General features: G+C 40.1%; 1 protein-coding gene across 1 annotated transcript; it reads left to right on the top strand.

Annotated features, from left to right (window-relative positions):
• The first annotated feature begins 1,494 nt into the window (after nt 1–1,494).
• On the top strand, nt 1,495–23,758 carry LOC137131166 (TBC1 domain family member 12-like). Its single transcript, XM_067512053.1, has 13 exons — nt 1,495–3,196; nt 10,829–10,964; nt 15,870–16,003; nt 16,653–16,735; nt 17,089–17,206; nt 17,320–17,426; nt 17,870–17,953; nt 18,074–18,168; nt 18,418–18,489; nt 18,995–19,123; nt 19,230–19,339; nt 19,810–20,068; nt 20,149–23,758. Exons 1-13 carry the CDS (start codon nt 1,842–1,844, stop codon nt 20,218–20,220), a joined length of 2,754 nt encoding a protein of 917 aa, XP_067368154.1. The 5' UTR covers nt 1,495–1,841; the 3' UTR covers nt 20,221–23,758.
• The last annotated feature ends 223 nt before the right edge of the window (nt 23,759–23,981 follow it).

Genomic DNA, 23,981 nt, shown 5'->3' with positions numbered 1-23,981 from the left:
CCTGATGCTCTGCATCAGGCCCTCAAACCACATACTCTATTTTATACTTTGCGTACATTTTGCTCATAATACTTATGTACTTTTAGTGCCATAAAAATGTTAATGCATAACTTTTAGTGTTCATTTATATATTAAATATCTCTTGCAAACACATTCAAATGATCTATTAAAATACTGATTAATAATATTTATAATTAAAAAAGAAACTTTCTATTACTTTTTAGAAATTCTTTCAGTGAAATTCTTTCATATATATATATATATATATATATATATATATATATATATATATATATATATATATATATAGGCTTTTAGGCTTGTGTGATCCCAGACTAACTCCATGATGCCAGGGGTGGATCTAGAAGTTTTCATTGGTGGGGGGCCAGAGGTCACATGCTCAAAGAAAATGATTTAAAAGGTTTTCAATTCAAACTTAAAAACCTTTCTGTAAATAATAAATGGTATATTAATAGGCTACTAGCGTGTTTAGAAAGTGTTTCATCAGTGTCAGGAATAATATGTAACTTATGTCTATTTTTCACAAATAATCATAAATAGTTGGTGAGATATAAAAATCCATCCTTTTAAACAATCTGCCTGGTTGCAAGATTCTATTGTGACAAAATATATAAAACCATTTAAAATGTGCTTAACAATATAATCGTATCTATTTTAAATGATAGTGGTTTATTTCAGTTTTAGATTTGGTTTGTTTGTCTTGTGCTCAAAATTCTACTCCCCTGTCACTCTGGCAATGAGATTTTTAGTCTGGACTAGTGGCCCCAGACCCGCCCTCCGGCCCCGCCCCTCCGTGATGCTGAGATCAGGACTCTGTGGCAGCATATATTTCTTCATTCATTGAATCATTTAATGGGCTTCTTTTTTCTCGGTTTGAAATGTTTCTCTACTCATCCAATTAGATTCTTCAGTGACCTAACTTTTAGATAATCAAACCTCGATGACTGAGAACCTTTATGGCTCATGTTCTTCTTGCTGATGAAGATAAAGCTTTGCGGTTTGGACTCGCTTTCATGCCAAAAAATAAAATTGAGACTGAATATAGAAATCTAAAGTGGTTAAAAATGTCTTTAAATCATACGTTCATGTTACATTAGGGGGACAAGCATCAGTGTTTTAAGAAAAATACGTACAGATACTGTTCATTTTTTAGCCACTTCAAGTTTCGCCACCATGGAAAGCTGTTTCCACCACTGCTGGAAAAAATGCTCAACACAGTGACTTACTCAGTCAAAATATTGAGAAAGTATCTCATTATTTAGACTTAGTAAGTCCTTATTTTGAGATAAAGGATCCTGGAAATGGATCCAGGCTTCCATTAATCTGATCTTGAAACACGGTGTCCTTTATTAAAATAAGTAATCCGAAGTCCTTTTCCTGCTGCAGTTACACGGAGTGGCCAGCAGTCGCCAGCAGGGTGTCGCTGCAAACCCTTCAGCGAATCAAAACACAGCCAGGGAGTAAGGCAGCATGACGTCACTGTTGGGGTATTTTCAAGATGGCGCTGGACTGAGACCGGGATGCCGCCGCTGCAGCCAGCTCAACGTCCGGGGATTTAATTAATCTGCCCGGCGGCGACATTAGCTTCGTCACACGGGGATTGCTGTTGGCATTTTAGACACTAAGAATGGCCGCGTCGCGCCCAGTGAATGTCAGGTAACGTTAAAGCATCCCTGGCTAAGATGGTAGCCCCTTACTCAGAGAACAACGAAACCTGCTGCTGCGGAGCTTGGCCGACGGGGCAGGAGAACTCGTTGCAGGAGAACTCGTTGCAGGATTTCACGTCCGGGGCCGAGGCTGGCTTAGCGGACTGAGTGGCCATGGAGGACGAGAACGGAGGCTCGTTTTCCGTCGACTTAAACGAAAACGAAGAAGGGGTCGAAGGGTGTGAGGAGAAAGGGTGTCACAGACCCTACGTCGCACTCAAAGACCGCAGCATAGCGCTGCTAGCCGGTGTCAGCGGGGGTCAGGAGGCTGCGAAGGGTCATATTTATGTGACCGGTAACGGGAGGAATGTAAACAGAGACGCATCGGGTCAACCGCCCCCACACGGCAGGGAGATCATGTTAGATCTGGTCGCGGCTCGGGAGCATCTCCCAGGACAGTTGGCCGACAGATGTGTGCTTTCGGGGGGATGTGGCGACCACGGCGGCTTGAACGGATTTACTGAGTCACTCGGTGAGGATGAACCGACGATGGCTGAGCAGGAAGGAGGAGGACTCGGCCTCTCGGGGAGCAGAGCCGCTTCCTGTCCAGCTGTGCTCCGGGGTCCACAGATTCTGCAGCACTCTGCGGGAGAGAAGGAGGAAGCGCCGGATTTTGGCGACGTTACCTCGGAAAAAGAGCCGGCGGGTGTTGGTGCAGTAACTGACTGTAGCAGGATTTGTCTCACGCATGAACGGCTGCCATGCACGGGCAAGCACCGGCGGAACTGCGCGTGTACCGATGCGGATATCTGGCGACCAGATGTAAACATGCCTAACGGGGGTGTTGACAGCCCGGTATTGGGCCAGAACCTCGGCTCATGCGACGTCCACGCAGACTGTGAGGAAGTGAAATTAGCCAACGGTGGTTTGCACATTGGGAACACAACATGTGACTCGGACAGTTCATCCGAAGACAACCTCGACCTGCAGACAAGGAAGGAACGGGGGGGTGGGTCGGGTTTTTGTGTGAGGGGGCAAAGCGAATGCAGCGGACATTTGATGTCTCACGGCCCGGGGGAGGATGCGCCACGTACGGATGAGCTCCCTCATTCTCTCGCTCCCTATAACGACTCGTCCACTCCGGGATCAAGTGCCAAATTCTCCTCGTCCTGCCCTTCAACCTTGTCCAACCTGAACGGTGACAGCCCGCTCTCTGAGCCCAATACTAGGGACGATGAGGACGAGCGGGGGGATTTCAGTGACCTCAGTTTACCTGTGAGGCCGCAGAGTTTAAGGACTAATCCCAACATCGCGGTGTCACTCAGCTGTGATGCCACTCCGTTGTCCCCCGACGCGGATGGAGGCTTTTATTTTGGATGTGAGGGGCACGACGAGGACCTTCGGAACGTTTTGGAAGCGGGTCGCAGGCAGAGCGCCCCGGACACACTGCCGGACCAGGCCGAACAGACCGACAGCTCGGACACCAGACTGATGCCGAAGAGGTTCGGCATCGCTGATTTCTTCACCAGGTAAAATTCAAGTTGCCGAAGTAGTTACACGTTAAAACACTGCACTTTAAAACTACCCAGTGTCTATCTCTGTCTCATCACCGAATAAATCTTAACGTGCAAAATGTTCAAAGAGCATAAACACAGACTGAAAACAGCCAACACATGCTCATCACAAGCTGCAGGTTTCCACTTTTCGTCATCATTTAGTCAGTAAGAGTTTAACAATGAGGCTAATCAGAAAAAAAACATGTTTAGCTTACAGAAATGCTCAGCTGCTGATGATAATCATGAGATTTCCACGTGCATTTTGCCACTGAAATGAAGAGGGGTGTTTAGTTCGAGTCTTTGCATGGTGTGTAGGCAGGCAGCCGGCTGAAGGTCAGACCAGAAAAGATGGAAAAATGTTCTTGGATGCTGTGTCAGAAGCAGGCATAAGATTCATGCAGTGTTTCAGACCTGAAGCTAACTTCTGAGGCTGAAACAGCGTTCACTTAGCAGAAAAGTCAAATGGAAAGCATCAAACAAATGGTGTATACACCGTTTGATTGTCATGAATCCCTGTTCCTGTCCTTGCAGTGGCTGCCACCATGCAATTAGTTTGCTAAATAAACAACTTATAAGAAATCAGTACTTTATGAAGGACCGGTCCATCTCACCATCTGTAAAGATGGCTGGACATTGGGCTGCTGTTCATAATTATTTTATCATGGATTAATCTGTTTAGTCTCTGAATCGTTACTTCTAATTTTGATCATCCAACCTGCACTGCAACTCATGAATTGGATGTGCATGTATCCTGCAAATTGATTGACTAAGAGATAAAAATATTTTGTCTGTAAAATATTGTAAATATTAAAAATGCTTGCTAAAAGGGACATCTTCAAATGCTGACCAATGTCTGACCAACAAGACCTTTAGTTCAACATCATACACAGGACGTGGGTTCCAAACTACAATGCTTAAAGGCTAAGACCAAATTGCTTCAATAGCGAAAAAAGGCCTTGTCATTCCAAATTTCCTTATCAAAAAATAAATATCACCAGCATCAGTGAGCCAGTAAACATGCAGAATTCAACAGTAATTGTTTGTATTATTACATTTTGTTCCTTTCACTGTAATTTATTTTTTAGTTTGTGTGGATGTAGTTAAGGTGGTACATCAGTCCGATGGTCACTTTAAATCAGTTTTTCATACATTGATTTGTTAGAGGACAACTTGCGATACCTAGGTTTATTGGTTATGTTGTTAAAAATGTAACCTAATTTGTAACGTCTAGTTTAATTTCCTTTTTGTTAAAATTAATTGTTTTTAAATTGTATATAAAAAAAATGTATTGTTTAGGAAACCGTATCAAAGCCAAAGTATTAGTATTGGTACTACAATCAAAAAATACAATCGCATAAAACGCATAAAATCTTCACGTTTGAGATGCTGGAAAAGACAAATTTGCAGCTCCCAATTTCATTATTGTTCTGTTGGTTGACAAAACATTGCATCTCTGCAAGCAACAAATCCAAACACCAACTGGTAATAGAATAGTTTATCACCTCCAAAGATGGAAATAATCAATTTAATGCACTGAAGTTAACCCTTTACAAACATGAGTCCTTCTGTTCATGCAAACCTGCAAAACAAATTTTTTAAGTGTTTTTGTTTTTTGGCAGCTACAGATGGTCAGAGATACCATAGATTATTTTAATATGTAATATGGGTTTCTGTTCATGATGCTAGAGAGAACATTAGCTGTGTGAACTGACTGACATATATCTGTAGCATTTCATCCAATCTCAGGGTTGTGGTCTGTGGCCTGCAGTTGCATAATGTTAATCGAGCCCCAGTTATGTGTATGTGCAGTAGGTGATGCAGCAGGGCTCGGCGGGCACTGACTCAGTGCAGTCAGTTTCCTCAGGCTGTAGCTCACTATCACTGCTGTCTCTGCTCTTCTGCTTTCTATTTCTGAGTGCAATTGTACTATCTGGCCGATTCAGCCCATCACTTCACCCCTGCACAGCTGCCACGAGGCAGTGCAGATGTTGTGACCGTCTGCTTCACAGGCATGAAAAACATCACATGTTCTTAGTTCCTTAAAAGTTTGAAGTTTTGAAGTCTGAAAAAGAAATTTTTCATCCTAACAACTAGTTGAGTTATGTTACTGTGTTACTGTTTCTAGTACCTTTTCCTTTCTTATCTGTTTATGATTTAATTGTTTCACTCAGTTATGTTGTTTTTCATTAAATCTGTGTCAGTCCCATTTCAAATACTATACACAGTGCAGTGGCTCACATCAGACTGTAAACAAAAGCTTATGTTTATGTGTGGTTGAACGTCATCAGAGCTCACACTAACACCAGGGAGCACATGCAGAAATGTCAGGAATCACAGTAGAATAGATTTGGTTGGTCGAGGAGACGAGATCCTGGAGGCTGAAAGGTCAGGTGATACATGTAAAGCTGAGAAGCTACAGGTGAGAGAGTTTGGGCGGCTTTTTCAGCCACGGCAGCACTCATCTCACTCATGCTGCATCCATAACCAGCAACACAACACAGATGAAGAAGACGCCCTAAACCTCTTATATTTTAGCATTGGCCTGTATTTGTATGCGACTGACACAACGCTGCTTTGAAGTGCTGGTGCTTGGGATGTTCAGGTCCTGATTCTAACTAAGGTCCGATCCACTGCTTATTTAGATGCTATGTTTTAGTCAGATGCTGTAAGATTATACTAGTCTGGAGCCAGATTTTGATTTAGTTTGTCGTGACTAAAATGAATGTGCACTTTGATGAAAGTGCACATTCATTTTAGTCACATTTTATTTGGCATATTGGATTTTTGTGAGTTTTATTTTCTTCCTGCGTTTCTTGATATTTATTTATTTACTTACTTACTTACTTACTTACTTACCTATACAATGGAATATTAATATGTCCCAAGGTATTTTGTGGCAACTGCTGTCTCAGTAGATTTATATAATTCATAAACGCATTTCTTCATACAAACGGTAAGGTCAGATGATCTCACTGCTTGTTGGAACTTCATATTAATAGCTGAATTAACAGCTAAATCAACTTTTGAACCAGAGCTATTTTGAGCTACAGTTACAGCTACACATGCTGCAGGTTGTTGAGTAAGACTTCGCATTACGCAGCAATATCTGCACATTGTTGTGATTATATTTCTTGAAGAATATAAAACATTTTGTCAAAGTTTTATAGCTTTTGTTTTGTTATTGGCATAATAAAATGGAAAGAAAGTTTTCGTGTTAAGTGAAAGTGCTGTAGATGACACAGTAGGTCTAATACAGCACAAGACAAAACCATGTTACATGCAGCATGTGCATCTCAATATTTGTACTGTTTTGTAATGTGTATCCAAGGAGGCTTGAGTGTTTTACTAATGTACCAAATGCCAAATGTTCTTTGAAAGATATAAGAGGAAGTGAAAGAGAGGTTAAGAAAGTGTTGATGGTTTCAGAAGAGACATCAGAACCAGGGTGTTTTTTTTTTCCCTTTCTGATTACTGAGGCAATAAAATCTTGTCTGACTGGCAGGTGAAGGAAAATTTCTGTTTGCTAAATCTCCGTCTGTGTCAGGCCTGGTTTTGGTTTGGACGTGAGCCCCAGCAGCTGGCTCTAATGTGACGGCGTCTCAGAGGAAATCCAGACAGATGGAGAGGAATGCCGAGGAGAAAACAGCCATGCTGGGAAAAGCTCCACGCTGGCTGTTTGATTCACAGTGCTGTGAGCAAGACAGGGAGTGTCAGTAAACCCTTACAGTACAAATAGAAATGCTACTGAATTTATCCATCAATCGTCAGTGTTTGGCTCTTGTTGTATTAGCAGTGTGGAGAGTTTAGGACTGTTTCAGGGTTCATTGAATCCATTTACCAAAACGTGGAAGTCTTCCCACACCTATTGTAATCCTAGTCAGGCAGCTCTGAATGCGGCTGTTAAATTAGCAACAAAACAACAGAACATTCCACCCAAACATGGAATTAGTCGTTTTTTTTAGTCTCCTGGACAGAGATTATCTAAAATAAGATATAATGGATGCACAGGGGAAATTACATGTACTGATGGTGCAAAAAGATAGAGAAAACAATGATTACTTGAATATGTTACTAATTTATGTTAGGCCTGTGCTTTTTTAACATTTGTGCCTTTTTAAAGCTTTGATGGCAGAAATCAGTTTTGGCCATTCTAATTTGCTTTTAAGATGCTTTTACACACACACACACACACACACACACTACGCTCACACTGAATACCTGCATCGTATTCATCACGTTTTTCTTGCTTTGCTGAACAATACGAGAGCCACACTTTGATGCCTTTTATATGTGCAGCTGCTGGTGCACTATTGAGAAGAACTGCTTCTGATCTGAGGAAATGGCTTGATGTGGCTGGCACACAGAGTGTATGAATAATGATAATTTAATCTGTTGCATCTGCAGTACCAATACTGCAATACTGCTAACAGCACTTTTTCTTTTCCAAAGGTAGATGCATCACTTTTCAGTTAGAGCTGCATTGGTTTGCAGCTCTAAAGGGGTTTTTGTAGAAACTGGACTAAAGGAGGTTCAGTGTTTGTTTGTATTTTGGCCGTGGTTTATTAAGGCTGCTTTCAGTTGTGGCAAAAATGTAGATCATGAGTAATTCCATTTCAAGAGCAACACTTTCTAGTTCAAATGTGTCTGTTTCTGTTGTTGCTTCACCTGCTGTCTCACAGCTGCAGAAAGTGAGAATGAAGATAAAGTAGTTGAGACAACTTACCAGTTTCTCTTTGATTTTCTGGTTGAACTATGACTTCTCTTCGTCTGATAGTCATCAGTCTTGAAGTTCTGCTCAGGTACACTGATCAGCCACAACATTAGCACTTGTGGTGTTAATGATATCATGAAGGACCAGGGTCAACATGGCCATTCTGAGCAGTCTGCAGCTACACAGCCCCACAGATAACAACATGTGGTACACTGGGCACAGGTGCTAGAAGTACACAAACTCAGTACTTAAGTAAAAGTGCAAGTATTGGCTTAAAAATATCTCCTCCACAAATACCATGTACAAAAGTAAAAGGGCTCCACTAAGAAAACAATGATTATTTCATTAGTTTCTGTGAATCAATGAGTCTTTTGGTTTGTTAAAAAAACTGGAATAATCGTCAAAACTCATCATTAGATTGACAGTCTTCAAATATTCAGGTACAAATCACACAAGATTAAGAAAAGTGCAAACCACAGCTGTCCATTTAATAATTATCTGTCAAATAATGATGATTTATACAGAATTCTCTGCGGTTCGATAACAGAAAATCATTGTAATTTGGACACTTGATGTGAAAAAATAAACAATTTAAAGATATTGTTCTGTGTTGTTGGAAACTATAAGAATTATTGTTTTTACAACTTTGATTTTTGATAGAATAAATCATTGACCGAACAACCAAAAATATACAGAATTACAGTAACTATTTGATCTGCACACAACAGCCCTACTATTATTTAAATTTTGTTCTTCTGATCCAGGACTCCGCCATGAAGTGCAATGCAAAATAAACTGTTAAAGACAGCACTAATACAGAGCACAGGTCTAAATGCAGTGATATTTAGTGCTAATATCCATACACTGGAATATCACTGAACTTCAAGGGAAAACCATTTTTCTGAAACAACTTTTTAAACTATTACATTTGAAGTCTTTAAAGATGGCGGACACATTTGTTTTAAATCAAAGCTACAGTGCACCCTGTTTTCTAGGAAATCCAAAGAACCGAAGGCGGTGTCCCATAATGAAACGGGGTGGTGACTGTTTGGAAAGACAAGTGCAACTTAAGCTTGTGCTTACACAAGACTTTGAATCAGTCCTTTCTGCTCTGACCAGTCCTTCCTCACCCTGCTCGGAAACAGCTTTTCTCTAGTTTGTAGTCAATTGAATATTTGGGGTTTGCATTTAATGCATCATCTCAGACTTGGACTAATTGAATAATTGAGAAAACAATCAATAGAATAATAAATCACACCTGACAAAGGGTCAACTTGCAGCCTTGTTAAGATACTGAGCTGGATTCTTACAGACTGAAGGAACTGGAGCGTACACTGAGGGGGAATAATACTGGCTTGTCTGTCTAGTTGGCCCACAGTGCTGTGTGCTTGCTCTTGTTCTTCTTCGCAGCACAACTTCCTTTTTATAAGTCCTGGAGTTCCTACCCTCTTTCTCTCCCCTCTTTCTGTCGAGCTGGCAACTTTTTTTTCCTCCAGCATCATTTCAAAAATTGCTACAGCTGCAGAGTTGTGGTCAGAATGACGATAAGGAATAATTCACCATGTTACGTTGTCACTGTTGACAACTTTGCTTCTTCCTTCATTTGTTTGAGGAAGTTAATTCGTTTTCCACAGTTTTTGCATTAACAACCTTAAAGTGACAATATTCCCTGATTTCTCAACATTATTAATCTGGAAATGCTGACTGATCAACTCATTGTCAGTTTGTTGTGAAAGTCTTGTTTTTGTACAACAGTCCGATAATACTTCCAATATCTCCAGTCTCTTACTAATTTCCAGTAAAAAACTACTGTGTGCAATTTGTGATTAATTTTAAACAAATAAATACAGATAGCAGACATAGTTAAGCACCCATTTTCCTATAATACGTTTAGTTCTAGATATGCGCAGAAACTGGGTTATTAATATTTGGTTGGATATCTAACAATTTGTTCCTAAACCCTAAAACTATAGTTTTACCCCAAAAATCCCTTATCAGCTATTTCTGGTAATGCAAACCACATTTCATAGTCTTGCTGCCTTGAGTTTTGCTCAGTTGTTTAGATTCAACCTCAACTCAAAGCTACAAGATTCAACTGGTGCTAGCATGAGACACTAAATCAGTCCACCCAGCCCCCTCCCTCCCTGTTCTGCTAAACTATTCTACCATCTGCTACACTCTGTCACACTCTGCGCAGGCATTCAGGCATCTGTCATTATCACATTACAATAAATTAGAAGCTGCAAAACTTATTGATCAACTGCAAATGATAGAAATGATCCGATTAGTTAGAAGGACAAGTCTTGCTCAATATCTTTGCACTGCTGCCAGCACCTCTCCACAGTAACTGTATCTTTAAAGTATGTTGATTGAACTCACAGGTAAGTACCAAATTACGCTATGTTTTTCTGATTAATTACCAAAGGTGTAAAAGTGCAGGCAGACAAAGCTCTACAGATGTAAGCCTTTCAGTTTGATGAACAGCATGTGGAAAGTTTTCTGGATCAAAGTTTTCCTCTTGGTGCTGTTAAAGAGTCTCATATGTCTTTTATGTTCTGATTCGATGCTTCCTCCTGCGTGGACACAGTTTCCTGCAGCGATTGTATCATCGTCATCACAATAAAATCTGGGCAAATAACGTGCAGTTTCATGCAGCACAGCTGTCTTGTTGTTGTATAAAATTGTTACATTCTCAAAAGAGTCACTGGACACCATAATTATGTAAGATAATACATTCTTATGTACATTTATAGGAAGAGATTTTCTGGACCAGATATGCTGTTATACTCAATCCACTGGTTCAGGATTTTAGACTTAAGCATTTAGTTTTGTTAAAGTTCAGTTTGAGCAGATTCTCTGAAAAACTGACTGGAGCATTTCTGTGTCTCTTTCAGGAGCCTGTTTTCTAGGAAATCCAAAGAACCTAAGGTGGTGTCCAATAATGCAACAGGGTGGCGACTGTTTGGAAAGACAACAGCCAAAGAGGGAGATCCAGCTAAAGACTCTGCCTCCTCATTGACCAATAAGCAGGTTTGCTCTGTAAACACACATTTTCCTTCCTTTTCTTCTGGTTCATTTTCTTCATGGACCGAGTAAGGTCCACTTCGGGAAGGACATAAGGACAAACAGATTTGATAGAGAATATCTGGTTCTTTGTAGACAGAAGATGAAAGATGAAAGTTAATTACGGCTCCCACAGTGCTTCTTAGTGTGAAGCATCCAATCATTTAGCAATAGAAATTAAAGGATTATTGTTTTTCGGTCCAAGCCTGGTAGAAATTGGGGAGGGTTGCGTCAGGAAGGGCCAAATCAACATGCAGACAATGAGCCGCTGTGGCGACCCTGAACTCACGGGATAAGCCGAAAGGAACAAATAAATAAAAAATTGTTTTTCGTTTTAAGATGACAAAAGTGCCTATGATTTCTATAAAAATCTATTTCCCCTGACGTGGCTTCAGGTGTTCCCATAAACACACAGGAAATGAGTGGATTTAAACATGTAACAAGCAAACAGTTCAAACATTTGTTGGTGTACTTTGCTTTTTTCTAGTTTGTAAAACTGTAAACTTTCTAACTTTCGACTGATATTCCTTGGGATTTTCTGATTAAAAAATTCTTAAAAAAAGGTTTTTGCAGCTTTAGAGTGAAGCCTATAAGAGAGCACACAGAGCAAGTGTGGCATTTTCTTTTGATTGTATAAGCAGCTGGATGTGAAGCCCAGATGCTACACATGCAGGGACTTCTTGCTTAGTCAACCACAGAAGTTAAACCTACAAATCTAGTAAAGTGCAGTGTGTCATCAGCTCTTTTAGATGTTTGTGTGGTTGGCCTGGTGCTCGACAGGCTCCAGTAGCTAATGATGTTAGCTTGCATGTGCTAGCTTGCTTGCATTCATGGCTGGAGTGAAGCTGTAAAATGGATTAAGTGTGTGTATATGTGAGTGTGTGTCATTGCTAGGCAACCTCCACACACTGACTGCAGCTGAAGATGCAGGTGATTATCCTCACCAACAATTCGTCCCTCTGTCCCACACTTGCCGCACTGGCTGAGGCTCTGCCAGCACATTCACATTCAGACACTCACAGCTGCCCATCTCCTACACACACACCTTTTTCTGGTTTAGTTTATAATTAGACAAAGATACATTTTTATATTGGACAAGGAAAACTATCAGGCAGCAGCTGTCAGTTTATTCTATCATGTGGCTGAACTTTCAGCAGGACGCCTTGGCACAATCCCATTTTGCTAAACCACTACACTTCTAGTTTTAGCCCCAGGGTTGCTGTAGGTGTGACCTCTGACCTCCCTGCGTAGTATGAAGACAGATGAGACAGACCAAGAGCTGACATCACTAACAACAAACTGCCTGAGGGCCGTCAGCCTTTGCACTCGCTCTACACACATCGTGGCAGCCAGAGGCAGATGAGTCATAAGGCCAGATGTGGTTTAACTTCAGTTGGTTGACACGTCAGACACGAAACTGTGGAAGAGAAGGACAAGGAGGACTGATTTGAGTCCAGAGACTTTCTTTGACTTCAGCCGGTAAAGAAATGCATCAGTTAGCTGAGGGACGAATAAATAATGGTACTGTTGTTGTGATCATGTCTTGTAACCCTCATTATCAATCTGCATGACCATTTCTGCAGTTTGAACACATCTTAATGTAACTCTTCAACTACAGACGCCATCCTAAATATAAAAAACTCTATGACAAAAAGTGTGTGGACACTCCAGGCAGTATTATTATATTTTAGAGGACTTGTATTTTTATGTGTGGTGAACCTATCCAAACCCATGGTCAGAAATCAGCAGCAACATTATGTTGTAACATTTAACAATTACATTTCCTCTTATGATGACTATAATATGCAGTATTAACGGAACTGATACCAAGGATTAAACACAACCTACAACAAAGCAGTGGGCCCCCGCATGACCTGGCGGCCTTTAAACTGAATGACACAGAATAGGCAAATATTTCGTTACAGCAACGGTGCAATTTTTGTGATGCCACAAGGTTCTTTCTGTTTTTTTAAATGTTTTTTTTAATTCAATTCTCTCCCTGCGGCTTCATACACTTCCAATTTTGAAGTATATACATGAGGACTATGTTTTCACCAAAGCTGGGATTCCAGACTTAGTCATGGTGTTAAGGAGCATCATGTCCTTTCCTATAACTTGGCTTTCTCCCAGTCAGTCTGCAAGTGGTTTTCTGATTAATGTTTGGATACAGTTATGAGCTGACCTGGCAATCTTTTTCATGCACACTCAATCACTTTCTCCACAGGCTTTATAAGAAGCATGTGGGAAAAGGTGTTTATGCTGGTCTTGTTTAGAATTTGCAGTTTTAAAAATGCTACTTAAATTGTAGCTTTGCTTTTCAAACATTGTTAAACGATACGGGTTTGATTTACTGTTTAGCCCTACTTTACATTCTGTCTGTTTTTCATAGTTCTGTCTAGGCCTCTGATTTCATATAAAGGAAACTTGTACTGCTCCATACAGAGAAATTTTAGACAATAGTGCTTTAAACTCGCTCTTCCCCCCTCAACTGCTGCCTTTTCCTCTTTCAACATGACAGTGTCTTTGTGCACAAAGGCTAGCTCCTTAAAGGAACAGTTTTGCTTGTGTGGGGTAGAAGAACTCATAACCTGCACAGACTTCGACCCATCCCACAGATTAGCACCCAAAATGAGTGCTCAATCCTTGCTCTCTGGGTCAACATCCGGTTTGAAGACTGCAATGAGAGGAGTAAAGGCTGTGCAAGCAACACGTTCATGTACATAAACACGTTTAGCTTATGTACTGTGTTTCAGTTTGTTTTACAGAGTTTAATAAGCTGTAGTATCCAAGCACATTAAGTTCAGTGTGAGTCGATTTGTCCCGTCCAGACTGCTCTGACGATTACAGGGAAGAATCCTCATTTTCTTCATGAGAAATCTGTGCTTAGAGAAAACAATGACTCACTCCCCACATCTTTCACTCCTAAAATGAGTGTTAACCCTGTAGCTTCATTATACAAACTGCTGTTTTTTTCATCTTTTGTTAACAGTTTAAATGCTGCATTTATGGAACTTCACATTATAGCCAGGTTTTAGTGGGATGTGCTACACTCAGCTTATAGGATTTATGGTTGAACGTTGAATATCCTGGTACAGCCTGTTGTAATATTGCAGTATTGTATTGGTTTGTACTGTTTAATTAATTTTGGCATCTTAAATGTTGCAAATTATTTCACCTGATGTAAAATGTCATTTGTAATGAGGTTATATAATCACTTAATGGCCACATTTATTTCCCTTCAGCCACATTGCTGCCTGCTCACTTTCCTTTGCTGAACACAGGTATTAGAAGTAATGTGCCTTTCACCATCTTTATCTTTAGTAGTTTTTACAAATGCTCTACAAATAATACAGATCAGCTTCCATGCTATAGTTTACTTGGAAAGCACTGGATCAGTCACATGATTTGATGCGTGACTTTCACTTCATAGTATAATTGAGAGGAGGAACTGTGTCTCCCTCTGCTGGTGCTGCTCAGGAACCCGTTTATGAAAAGACCGTTGTCTCGGTGTCTCGTTGACCCGCAGCTGTTGCACGCACACACACACACACACACACGCACACACGCACACACATCACTGCTTCGATCGTTGGATCCCATGCGGACACATCAGCATTTCAAAAGATGCTGGAGCTTTAATATCAAGTATGATATTTTAACATCAACAGGGCTTTTGATCGAATCAGTCGTCTTCCGTTGAGAGACTTTGCGCAGTTGTTGATGCTGTACTTTTTTTGGTTTTTGATCTTCTGTACCATTCAGATCTTGAAGCTGTTATGGAAGAAACTATTAATGAATAGAAATGTGTTTGAACAATTAACATCTACGCCTTTGGGAAAACGTCTGCTGAGGAAGATCATGTGACCCAAACAATGGGCCTTTTGGTAGGTTTTTCTCAGTTATACAGGATTCAGCTTGAATTGTCAAAACCACGTAAAAACGTTTACACACCCAAGTCTTCAGAGGTTTTTCTACAGTAAAGCTCAGAGCTCATCACAAGTGGAAAAGCACTGACACGCTTGTTAGAACTGACGTCGTCAGATGAAAGGAGATTTGTAATAACGGCTTCTTTCCTTATAGAAACGGGACATTTTATAAGCATCATTTCTGGCATTTTCCCATCCAGTCATATCTCACTTATATTAAGAATGTGATGCATATGTTGCGGTCTCAATGGCCAAAAATCTATGTAGGAGAAACTTCAACAGTTAAGAACAACAGTCACTCTCGTGCAGATTTTATGTCTGCGGTTGTTCGCCAATTTCCAGAAAACAATCATTCTGTTTTCCAGCTCAGACGTGTGGATACAGAGAAGGTGACTTTGCCACATAGAGGTTGTAATTTGCAAAAGCTACTACCACGACAAGAAGCCTACTGGATATGTTTTTTTAATACAATATCATGGCTGTTACTCATTTCATAAGTTTCCTTTCTTGGGACAACATACACAGACATACACATGTTTCTTTTTCAAGATTTAGCTGATATATTGTGTAGTATAAGACAAGAAATAATTTCATTTAAAATGTTTTTTAGTTTTGTTGTGTGTTTGCTTTTTGCCTTTTGTTGTACCTGGTTTTTCTTTTTATTGTAGGGTATAGTTTCTTTAAGGGGCCAATGGGATTTATAGAAATGCAGATTTGTGAAATTCCATTTGACACACCTGCTGAAGAATTGATTATCACTCATTTTTTGTGAAAAGCTAAAATAACTCATGAACTCGGTCATAAAAAAGTAAAACGATTGCACACTGAAGAAGGCATAGTTGAAATGTCAGAGCACATGTCTGTCCACTTGGGTTTTTACTTCTCTTTAAAAGAAATCTGGTTGCAGGACTTCAGCTCTATGTAACGCCTCTTTCTTCTTGTCTAGTGTCCACAAGAGGAGCAGGTGAAGGACTCTGATGCATCGCCATGTCCTCAGCAGCCACTGGCAACAGGGAGGAGGAAGAACCTGGAGTTTGAGCCTCTTTCCACCACAGCTCTTATCCTGGAGGACCGGCCAGCGTGAGTACCTCTCAAACAAATGGAGTTAAAATATCATTAATTCTGAGACAGTTCCCCTCTTGGTGATTAAATGTTGATTTTAGATTTTCCCAGGACAAGAAGAATAAATAATAACTGTATGCTTGTGTCAAGCTTTCTCCAATTAGATATTCAATTAACATTATTGTTTGCAGTATAATGGGCTTGATTAGAGAATTTAATTGTCCTGTGGTGTTTCAGGGACTTTAACATTACGACTAGAAGACATTTCTCACCGTGTATTTTCACTGTGGGGAAGATGTCAAGTGCCAAGTTTGTCAGGCTCATCTCTACATTGTGTAGTTTAGAGCTAATACGTGCTTAAAAACATGCAGCGTTTATCCTTGTATTTGAGCAGCCTGATTTCTGTTGTGTGTCCCTTTCTGGCTTCTCATGTAGTTTACTCGTTTAAAACACGTTGAAGAGCAACCTTTTTATTTTAAACGCATGCTTTTCAGCCTTGTCAACTAAAAAGAGTTTGTTATAAAATATGGACACTCCAGGTGGAAATCTAGATGGGCAGATGTAGATGCGGGTGTGCAGCTGTTGTGTGGCAGCAGAGTGGAGGAAGGAGGAATATGCACATTGTCCACATGTCCCCCAACTGATTCTTGGTGTGTGTGTCTTACAGAAACCTACCTGCCAAATCTGTGGAGGAAACTCAGAGGCACAAACTGGAGTATGAGGAAATGGTGGCAGGAGCCAAGAGGAGAGGTACACACACACACACACACGTTTTTTCACCCCTAACTGTAACCATATGCCATTTACACAGTTTAATAATGACCTTAAACTTAATTCTAATCCTTTGAAATGTTGAGTAGTGAGAGACTGTCCATCTCGCTATGATGCTTCAGACTGAAGTTAGTCCTCAAAAACACACATTATACAAAGCTCAAGTGCTAATTTTCAACAGGTTCTATAATTATCTCTTCTTCCTTGAAAAGAACAATTTTTCAGTGGTGGATACATTTTTTTTATCATTTGTTTGAAAATGAGTCATTGCTCTGTTTAAATGCGATCAACTCAGGCTCTAAAATGTCTTAATCTGCATCTCTTTGTGTCAGAGTTGAAAGAAGCACAGAAGAAAAAGCGTCAAATGAAGGAAAGACACAGACAGGAGGACAGCATCTCCAAAGCCATGGTCACCTGGAATAACGAGATTCTGCCGCACTGGGACATTATGTTGGTCTCCATGGCTTTGTCTATGTCTGAAAGCTTGTGTCTGTCTTTGTGCAGCACATTGATTTCATTCATTGTGTGTGTGTGTGTGTGTGTGTGTGTGTGTGTGTGTGTAGGAAGGGAACGAGGAGGGTAAGGGAGCTCTGGTGGCAGGGACTTCCTCCCAGTGTCAGAGGAAGAGTGTGGAGCCTCGCCATCGGCAACGAACTCAACATCACCCCAGGTACAAACACTGTGCACATCCTCTATGGATTGTGTCCATTTCTATATACTTGTGGTGGTTGGACAAGGTTCATGTTTTCATCTAATACCACGTGCAATACCTTCCCCATCTGTGTCTCCAATCCTCTGAGCCACAAAAACACATCAGTAAGCCTCACTGTTGAACCGTGACATGTCCTGGTGCCATAGATAATGAGTAAAGCACCAATGTGGATTATTCCATAGCAGAAAATAGACCCTGACAAATTAATTACCATTATTTCCTCATGTTTGCTTTATTAAAAACTACAGTGACACTGAGCTGTTTTAGACAAGCTATGCAAGCTCCACAGTTTCCCATGTTTTTTGTGTCAAAGTGCACAGCAGACAGAAAGCCAAGCGGAATGACTCACTTTCCCATTGAGTTATTACTCATATACAGTCTTGATGTGTTTTTCTGTGCAGAGCTGTATGAGATCTTCCTGTCCAGAGCCAAAGAGAAGTGGAGGAGCTACAGTGAAACCAGTTCAGTAAACGACAGTGAGAGCGGTAGGACACAGCACCAGTCAGGACTCTTAGAAAACTCTAACAAGTCACTGTAAAATGAATAAAGGAAAAAGTAAGTAAAGCCATTGCATCTGATATCACATGTTGAAATGTTTTTGTCAGATGGAGGAGCGTCTCTGGCTGACAGAGAGTCCAGTCTGGACCTCATTAAACTGGACATTTCCAGAACCTTCCCCCCTCTCTTCATCTTTCAGAAGGTACCGTGTGGCCTCTTGTATTCTTATCTAACAGTTGTTTAAAGGTTGAAATTAGGGGAAGGATTGGGACTATACAGATTAGGTTTGATGGTGAGACGTGTGTGAAAAAGATAAGAAGTCTGCAGTAACTGACTTTATTATTTTATTTTCTTTCATTGTCATCAGCATGCGTCCTTCATTTATTCCCTGTTTGTCCCCCCCAGTTGCGTTGCTTGTATTAATCTCAGCCTTCCTCTTATCTTCCTGCAGGGCGGTCCTTACCACGACCTCCTCCACAGCGTACTTGGGGCGTACACCTGTTACAGACCTGACATCGGCTATGTGAGTTTGCTTTTTCCTATTTAAAGTCAAACTGTAGAAGCTTCCACACATCTATGTTTAGATAATTTTTTATTTTGTACATATTTGGTAGTTGAGATAATTTATCTAAAAGCTTTATCATCACATAATTAAGCCTTACTCGTGCCAAATAAAATTCTGAAGCTAAAGTCGTGTACGCCATTCTAACCTTCAATAAACTGACACATAATTTACAAGGCTCTTGACATGGTCACAAAACAATATGATTTCCAGTTAGAAACCACTTGGGCTGCAATTTGTTGTTACCTCAGAACCTTCAGAGGAAGGAGTTAAAATCTTATTTGCAAAGTGTTTTGTTAAAGCTTTGTGTACAGTTGTGTCGTGCTACATACACATAGCATTTGGATTGTGATATTTGGTGTACAATAGCTGTTCCCAGCAAAACCTACACAGGTGTAATGACTAACGGCATGAATATACACACATGGTTAATGCTGAGCTGGCATCTTTGTTTGTGGCATTTAAGGTTCAGGGCATGTCTTTTATTGCTGCTGTGCTGATTCTCAACCTGGAGGAGGCAGAAGCCTTCATCACCTTTGCCAACCTGCTTAATAAACCCTGTCAAATGGCCTTCTTCAGAGTCGACCATGAACTGGTACGCACACGCACTGAAATTAATTTAAAACAAATATATTTAAAGTGTCATTGTGTCTCATGAGATCTTTGACTCCCTCCTGACTATTTTCTCCACTCTGTGTCAGATGTTGAAGTATTTTGCAGCATTTGAAGTTTTCTTTGAGGAGAATCTGCCTCGTCTCTTCAGCCACTTCCAGACCAACAGTCTGACCCCTGACCTCTATCTGATTGACTGGTGAGACATACATTGATTTTTAGGAGCTAGAGAAAGAGCCTGTTTCACACGTGCTTGAATACTGATCTTCTCCAGTCTTTATGCTGCAAGTCTCCTAAAACAAAGTCCAGTTTATGTGCGAGAGCATGCAACTTTCTCTGAAATTGGATTTCTTTCATTAGACAGCCACAGATTTGATGTACCATTATCCAAACAAAGTTTCTTGCATCATATTAATATAATGTACTCACTGACCCCTCACTGAAAACCAACAACAACTTGGAATAGTATCTGGAGAAGACGTGAAAGCGATGAGAGAGACTGTTAAACTCATTAATAATTGAAGCTGTGCTGAGATCAAAGTTATTGACTTGTCATCTCTCTCTCTCGCCCCAGGTCTTGGTCTCTCTCCCTCTCTCTCTGGGCACAATAACTCAAGGAAAAGTTTCAGCAAAGTAAAGCTATGAATGTTTTTGCCTGTTTCCATCCAGGATCTTCACTCTGTACAGCAAGTCCCTGCCTCTGGATGTGGCGTGCCGGGTTTGGGACGTCTTCTGTCGCGACGGCGAGGAGAGTTTGTTTCGAACGGGGCTGGGCATCCTGCGCCTGTACGAGGACGTCCTGCTGCAGATGGATTTTATCCACATCGCTCAGTTCCTTACCCGCCTGCCCGAAGAGCTGCAGCCACACACGCTCTTCAATGCCATGGCCAACACGCACATGACCAGCAAAAGTGGTCGCTGGGCTCAGGTCGGTGTCACAGAGCAGAATTAGTCCTGTCCAATATTCTTTGGAGACAAAAAAAAGTTTTAATGGTTGTGTCCTTTTAGGTGTTTTCTGCATTAATGAAGGATGGAAGTAAAGAGACAGACAAAAACAGCAGCCCAGCCTTGAGAAGCTAACACTAGCCGACCTCGACACTAATGCCAGATGCTCACTCTGAAGTTGGAAGCCTGATGTCAGGGGCTGAATGTGCCTCAAACAGCATGAGCAGCAACATTTCCTAAAACCTGTGTTGGGACCAGAGCAGGAATCCAAACTTCAAACTTAAACTCTGATAAATTGTCAGTATTTCACCGGACAGACGCAATCTGTCAGCTTTGATTGTTTCAGCAGCAGTGTCACTACTTTACCAGCCTACTAAATGTGGAAGATTCAAACTGACTTTTAGATTGTCACAGCTCGGTCTTACAGTCTGCTTACATAGACGCCACTAACACCGAGCATTACACCCTGTGTAATTCTCAAAGACTCCAGTTCTAAGTTTTGGTGCTATTGATTTTCTAAAGGCTCCAATAAACACCTCGGTGGTGGGATTCTTAATGTATGTCCTAATGGTTTTGATCTCACACACTTATTTGTTTGCTGCATTTCTAGCTTGAACCAGGCCTCTGGATCTTAAAATGACAATTCTGCACTAGCATGGCTGATGCTAATATACTGATTAATTTGCCTCCCACTTTAACCTCAATCTTTTTAAAATCTTCACCTGTAGAACAAAAATAATTTATGGTATGAAAAGTTTTGAGTAGGAGTAAATCTTAAAAAAAATTGGAATTTAAGTCAGACTTATTACAGGTGAATTAAACAGTCAACACTGATGCTAATGACTAAATATTGACAGTTAATTGTTCCATGTACTAAATAATGTTATCCTGAATCTTAAAATGTTAAGGGCAGAAAAGGTAGAAGTAAAATATTTACAATTACTGTTTTGTTAAACAATGGCAGACTTTCATAGGATTTAGAGTAAAAGAAAATGTTTTTTCTTTCCTCCCTTTCCAAATGAGCTAAAAAGACAAGTGTGAGCTTACGGGTCAGAATTTGGAGCCACTGTGAGCCAACAGTAAATGAAGTGTGTTTTGTACTCTAGGAGTGCGGGACCATCAAAGCTTCCCGTCAGGGTTTCAGGTTCACTCTTAGAGCACTTTACACTGAAGCTACATCACGAACACTAGCTTTCAGAAGCACAAAATACCCTCTGAAAACTACACACAGATTGATCTAATGGGGCATTAAGTGAGTCGTGTCCTTGCTGGTGATTATAGGGAAGAAATGAGACAAACAGGTTAGAAAAAGGCTGCTAAGTGCTTAGGACATTTCGGACAACAACAGAAACTGTCATTTTTAATACCTGCGTCTTGTTCTCATTTTTAAAGTCTAAAAAATAAAAACCAAAACCAAAAAATACAATTTCCCAGAGCACAGAAGTTCTGCGAATTAGTTTGTCGATATTTAAAGGAATGATCGATAACCATTGTGAAGACGTTGTTTTTTCCAAGCTAAAATCCCCTCAAATGTATTTTTTTTAAAAATAAATTGAAAATTGAATTTTCTTTGTGTGTTAGAATGTTTGGACTCTTACAAACTGCAATACATATTTTTCTTCATTTTCAGGCACTTAGCTGAATAGGAAGCAAATCCAGTTTTTGAGAAAGTATTCAGCAGGAAGGAAAGGATGAGGATAATTGTTCAAAGAATATAGCAAATATTGCCATCATGGCCAGTTAAAAACAAGTGTGTCAATTAAGTTCTCTCTGAATGTGGATTGAATAATTTCTAATCTGGATTATTGTCCGATGATTTGCTTGTCGGTTGCTTTAGATCACCTCCATCTCCACTGTCACTTGAACACTCTATTTATTCCAGCACTACTGCTCATTAACCATCAAAACACAGACCACACATTTTCCCCCTCTCTCACACACACACACACACACTCACACATACACACCTGAGGATCAAAACATTTTACTTACCAACCAGCAAATGAGCAAGCCTTCAAAATGTGGACCAAGCCACCACTTTATAATTAGGTCACGTGTGAACCCTCTGAACCGTCAAGCAGACTGCAACCTTTAGTTGTTTGCTAGAGCAGGAAACTCACCAGTAGCCCCTGGGAGAAAGGAAGAGGAGGGACAAAGGAGACAAGGGCAAATAAGTATTTGGCATATGTGTTTCAAACCAGAGAGACAGTGACATTGTAGAGCAGCATGTGAATACAGTGGGAACTGGGCAATCTGCCATCACTACTGTGTGTAGAGCAATAAAAGTGTCAAACGACGTGAGAAGAAAGAGCAAAAAAGGTGAGGTGTTGAGTCAAAGAGAAACCTGTTCCAGACTCCATACCAATGTTCTACTAGAGAAAGAGAAAACAGAAACCAGAAATCAGTGTTTTTGAAAGAAGACTTCAGCTGTCGAACTAGCACATACTAGATTTGGTGTAGATTTAGAGTAGGCTTTTTTGCTTCAAGGCTTTAAAAAAAATAAATAAAAAAGCCAGTTACACTAATTACTCTGCAGTTGACGCTCAGTAAGTAATCAAGTAAAACAGGCTTGGTAACTGGTTCCTAGTAACAATGATTGTCTTCGTGTTGCTTCAAGTTTCCATTAATCTAACTTAAAAATTTTCTTTTAGCCTCAAACACAGAAATGTTGCATCCTAACACAAACCAGAAGCACTAACATGACTGTTCTGCTCTGCACTTGGGGACGATGTAGATCTTTTTTGTTAACACTTTTTGAATTGTTATTTTCTATACATTTGTGAAGTCGGGGAAACTAGATCATTGTCTTATAGTTGGCAGCTTGATTCACTATAGGACCAAAAAGGGCCTGTTGTGTATTGACCCACATTTAAGTCAAAGATTCTGAAAGAAAAAAAAAAAAAAATCTGATGTTTTTTGAAAATACAGTCAGGACAGATACACCTGTTCACTGAGTTTCAATAGTCTGCGATGTTTTGAGATGAACCTTCAAGTTTAATGGTTTGAAATGTTAAAAAATGTTTGTTTTTCATTTTGGAAAATATTAAATTTGAATATTAAAGTTGAATATTGTAGTAGAAATAGGCTCCAGAAATGTTGATGGCTCCTGTAAAGTCGGACTGAGATATTCTGAAGTTTTAGAGGCTGCACATCAACTAATCCATTCACAACAAATCGATTGAGCAGATTGTAACTCATGATATAAATAATGACTCGTGCTCAGTAATGATCCCCACTGATTGTGGCTGGGGGGGACAAAATCCAAAATTGGACCACTCTGATGAATGGAGTTTTGTTCATGCTGACTCTGTTTTCAAAGTAAAAGAGCAATATGGATTTGACATAAGATACATGATCAGTGTGGTTCCCCAGAAACTTCAGTAGGTTGGTTTACTGTCTCACCTCTGTCCAGTTTTCCAATGCTGATGAAATATTCCCACAGCAGCAGAGGAAAAATGAGATTGTGACTTCCACCCCCACCACACCCGCTCCATGTATTTAATTTTTATTGTTGCTTTGTACTTCATACTTTGTACATTCATTTAGGCTGTTTTTTATTTTTGTTCAATTTCAATGTACAGTTTTTTTCTTAATGCCTTACAAGGGGATGTAAATATTATTTCATATAATGGCCACTAGTTAAATGTGTAAATAAATATGTCAGCAAACTGAATTGTCTTTTTTTAATTTATTCTGAAGAAGTCCGCCGATGTGACAACTATACAAAAGTGCCTTTACAGGAACCTAATTTTTTTTTTTCATTTTGAAATACTGTAGGTGTCTTTTCTTCAGTCACTGAGTAGTACAAACAGCAAATAAGTGGACGCTGAGCAGAGAACGGTTTTAAAATGAATTTCACGTCTGACAGTAAATCTAATACTTTCACCACCTCTAGT

The sequence above is a fragment of the Channa argus genome, chromosome 1 (genome assembly GCF_033026475.1).
Source record: "Channa argus isolate prfri chromosome 1, Channa argus male v1.0, whole genome shotgun sequence".
Classification (NCBI taxonomy): domain Eukaryota; kingdom Metazoa; phylum Chordata; class Actinopteri; order Anabantiformes; family Channidae; genus Channa; species Channa argus.
This window is presented reverse-complemented; position numbering and strand designations above follow the sequence as displayed.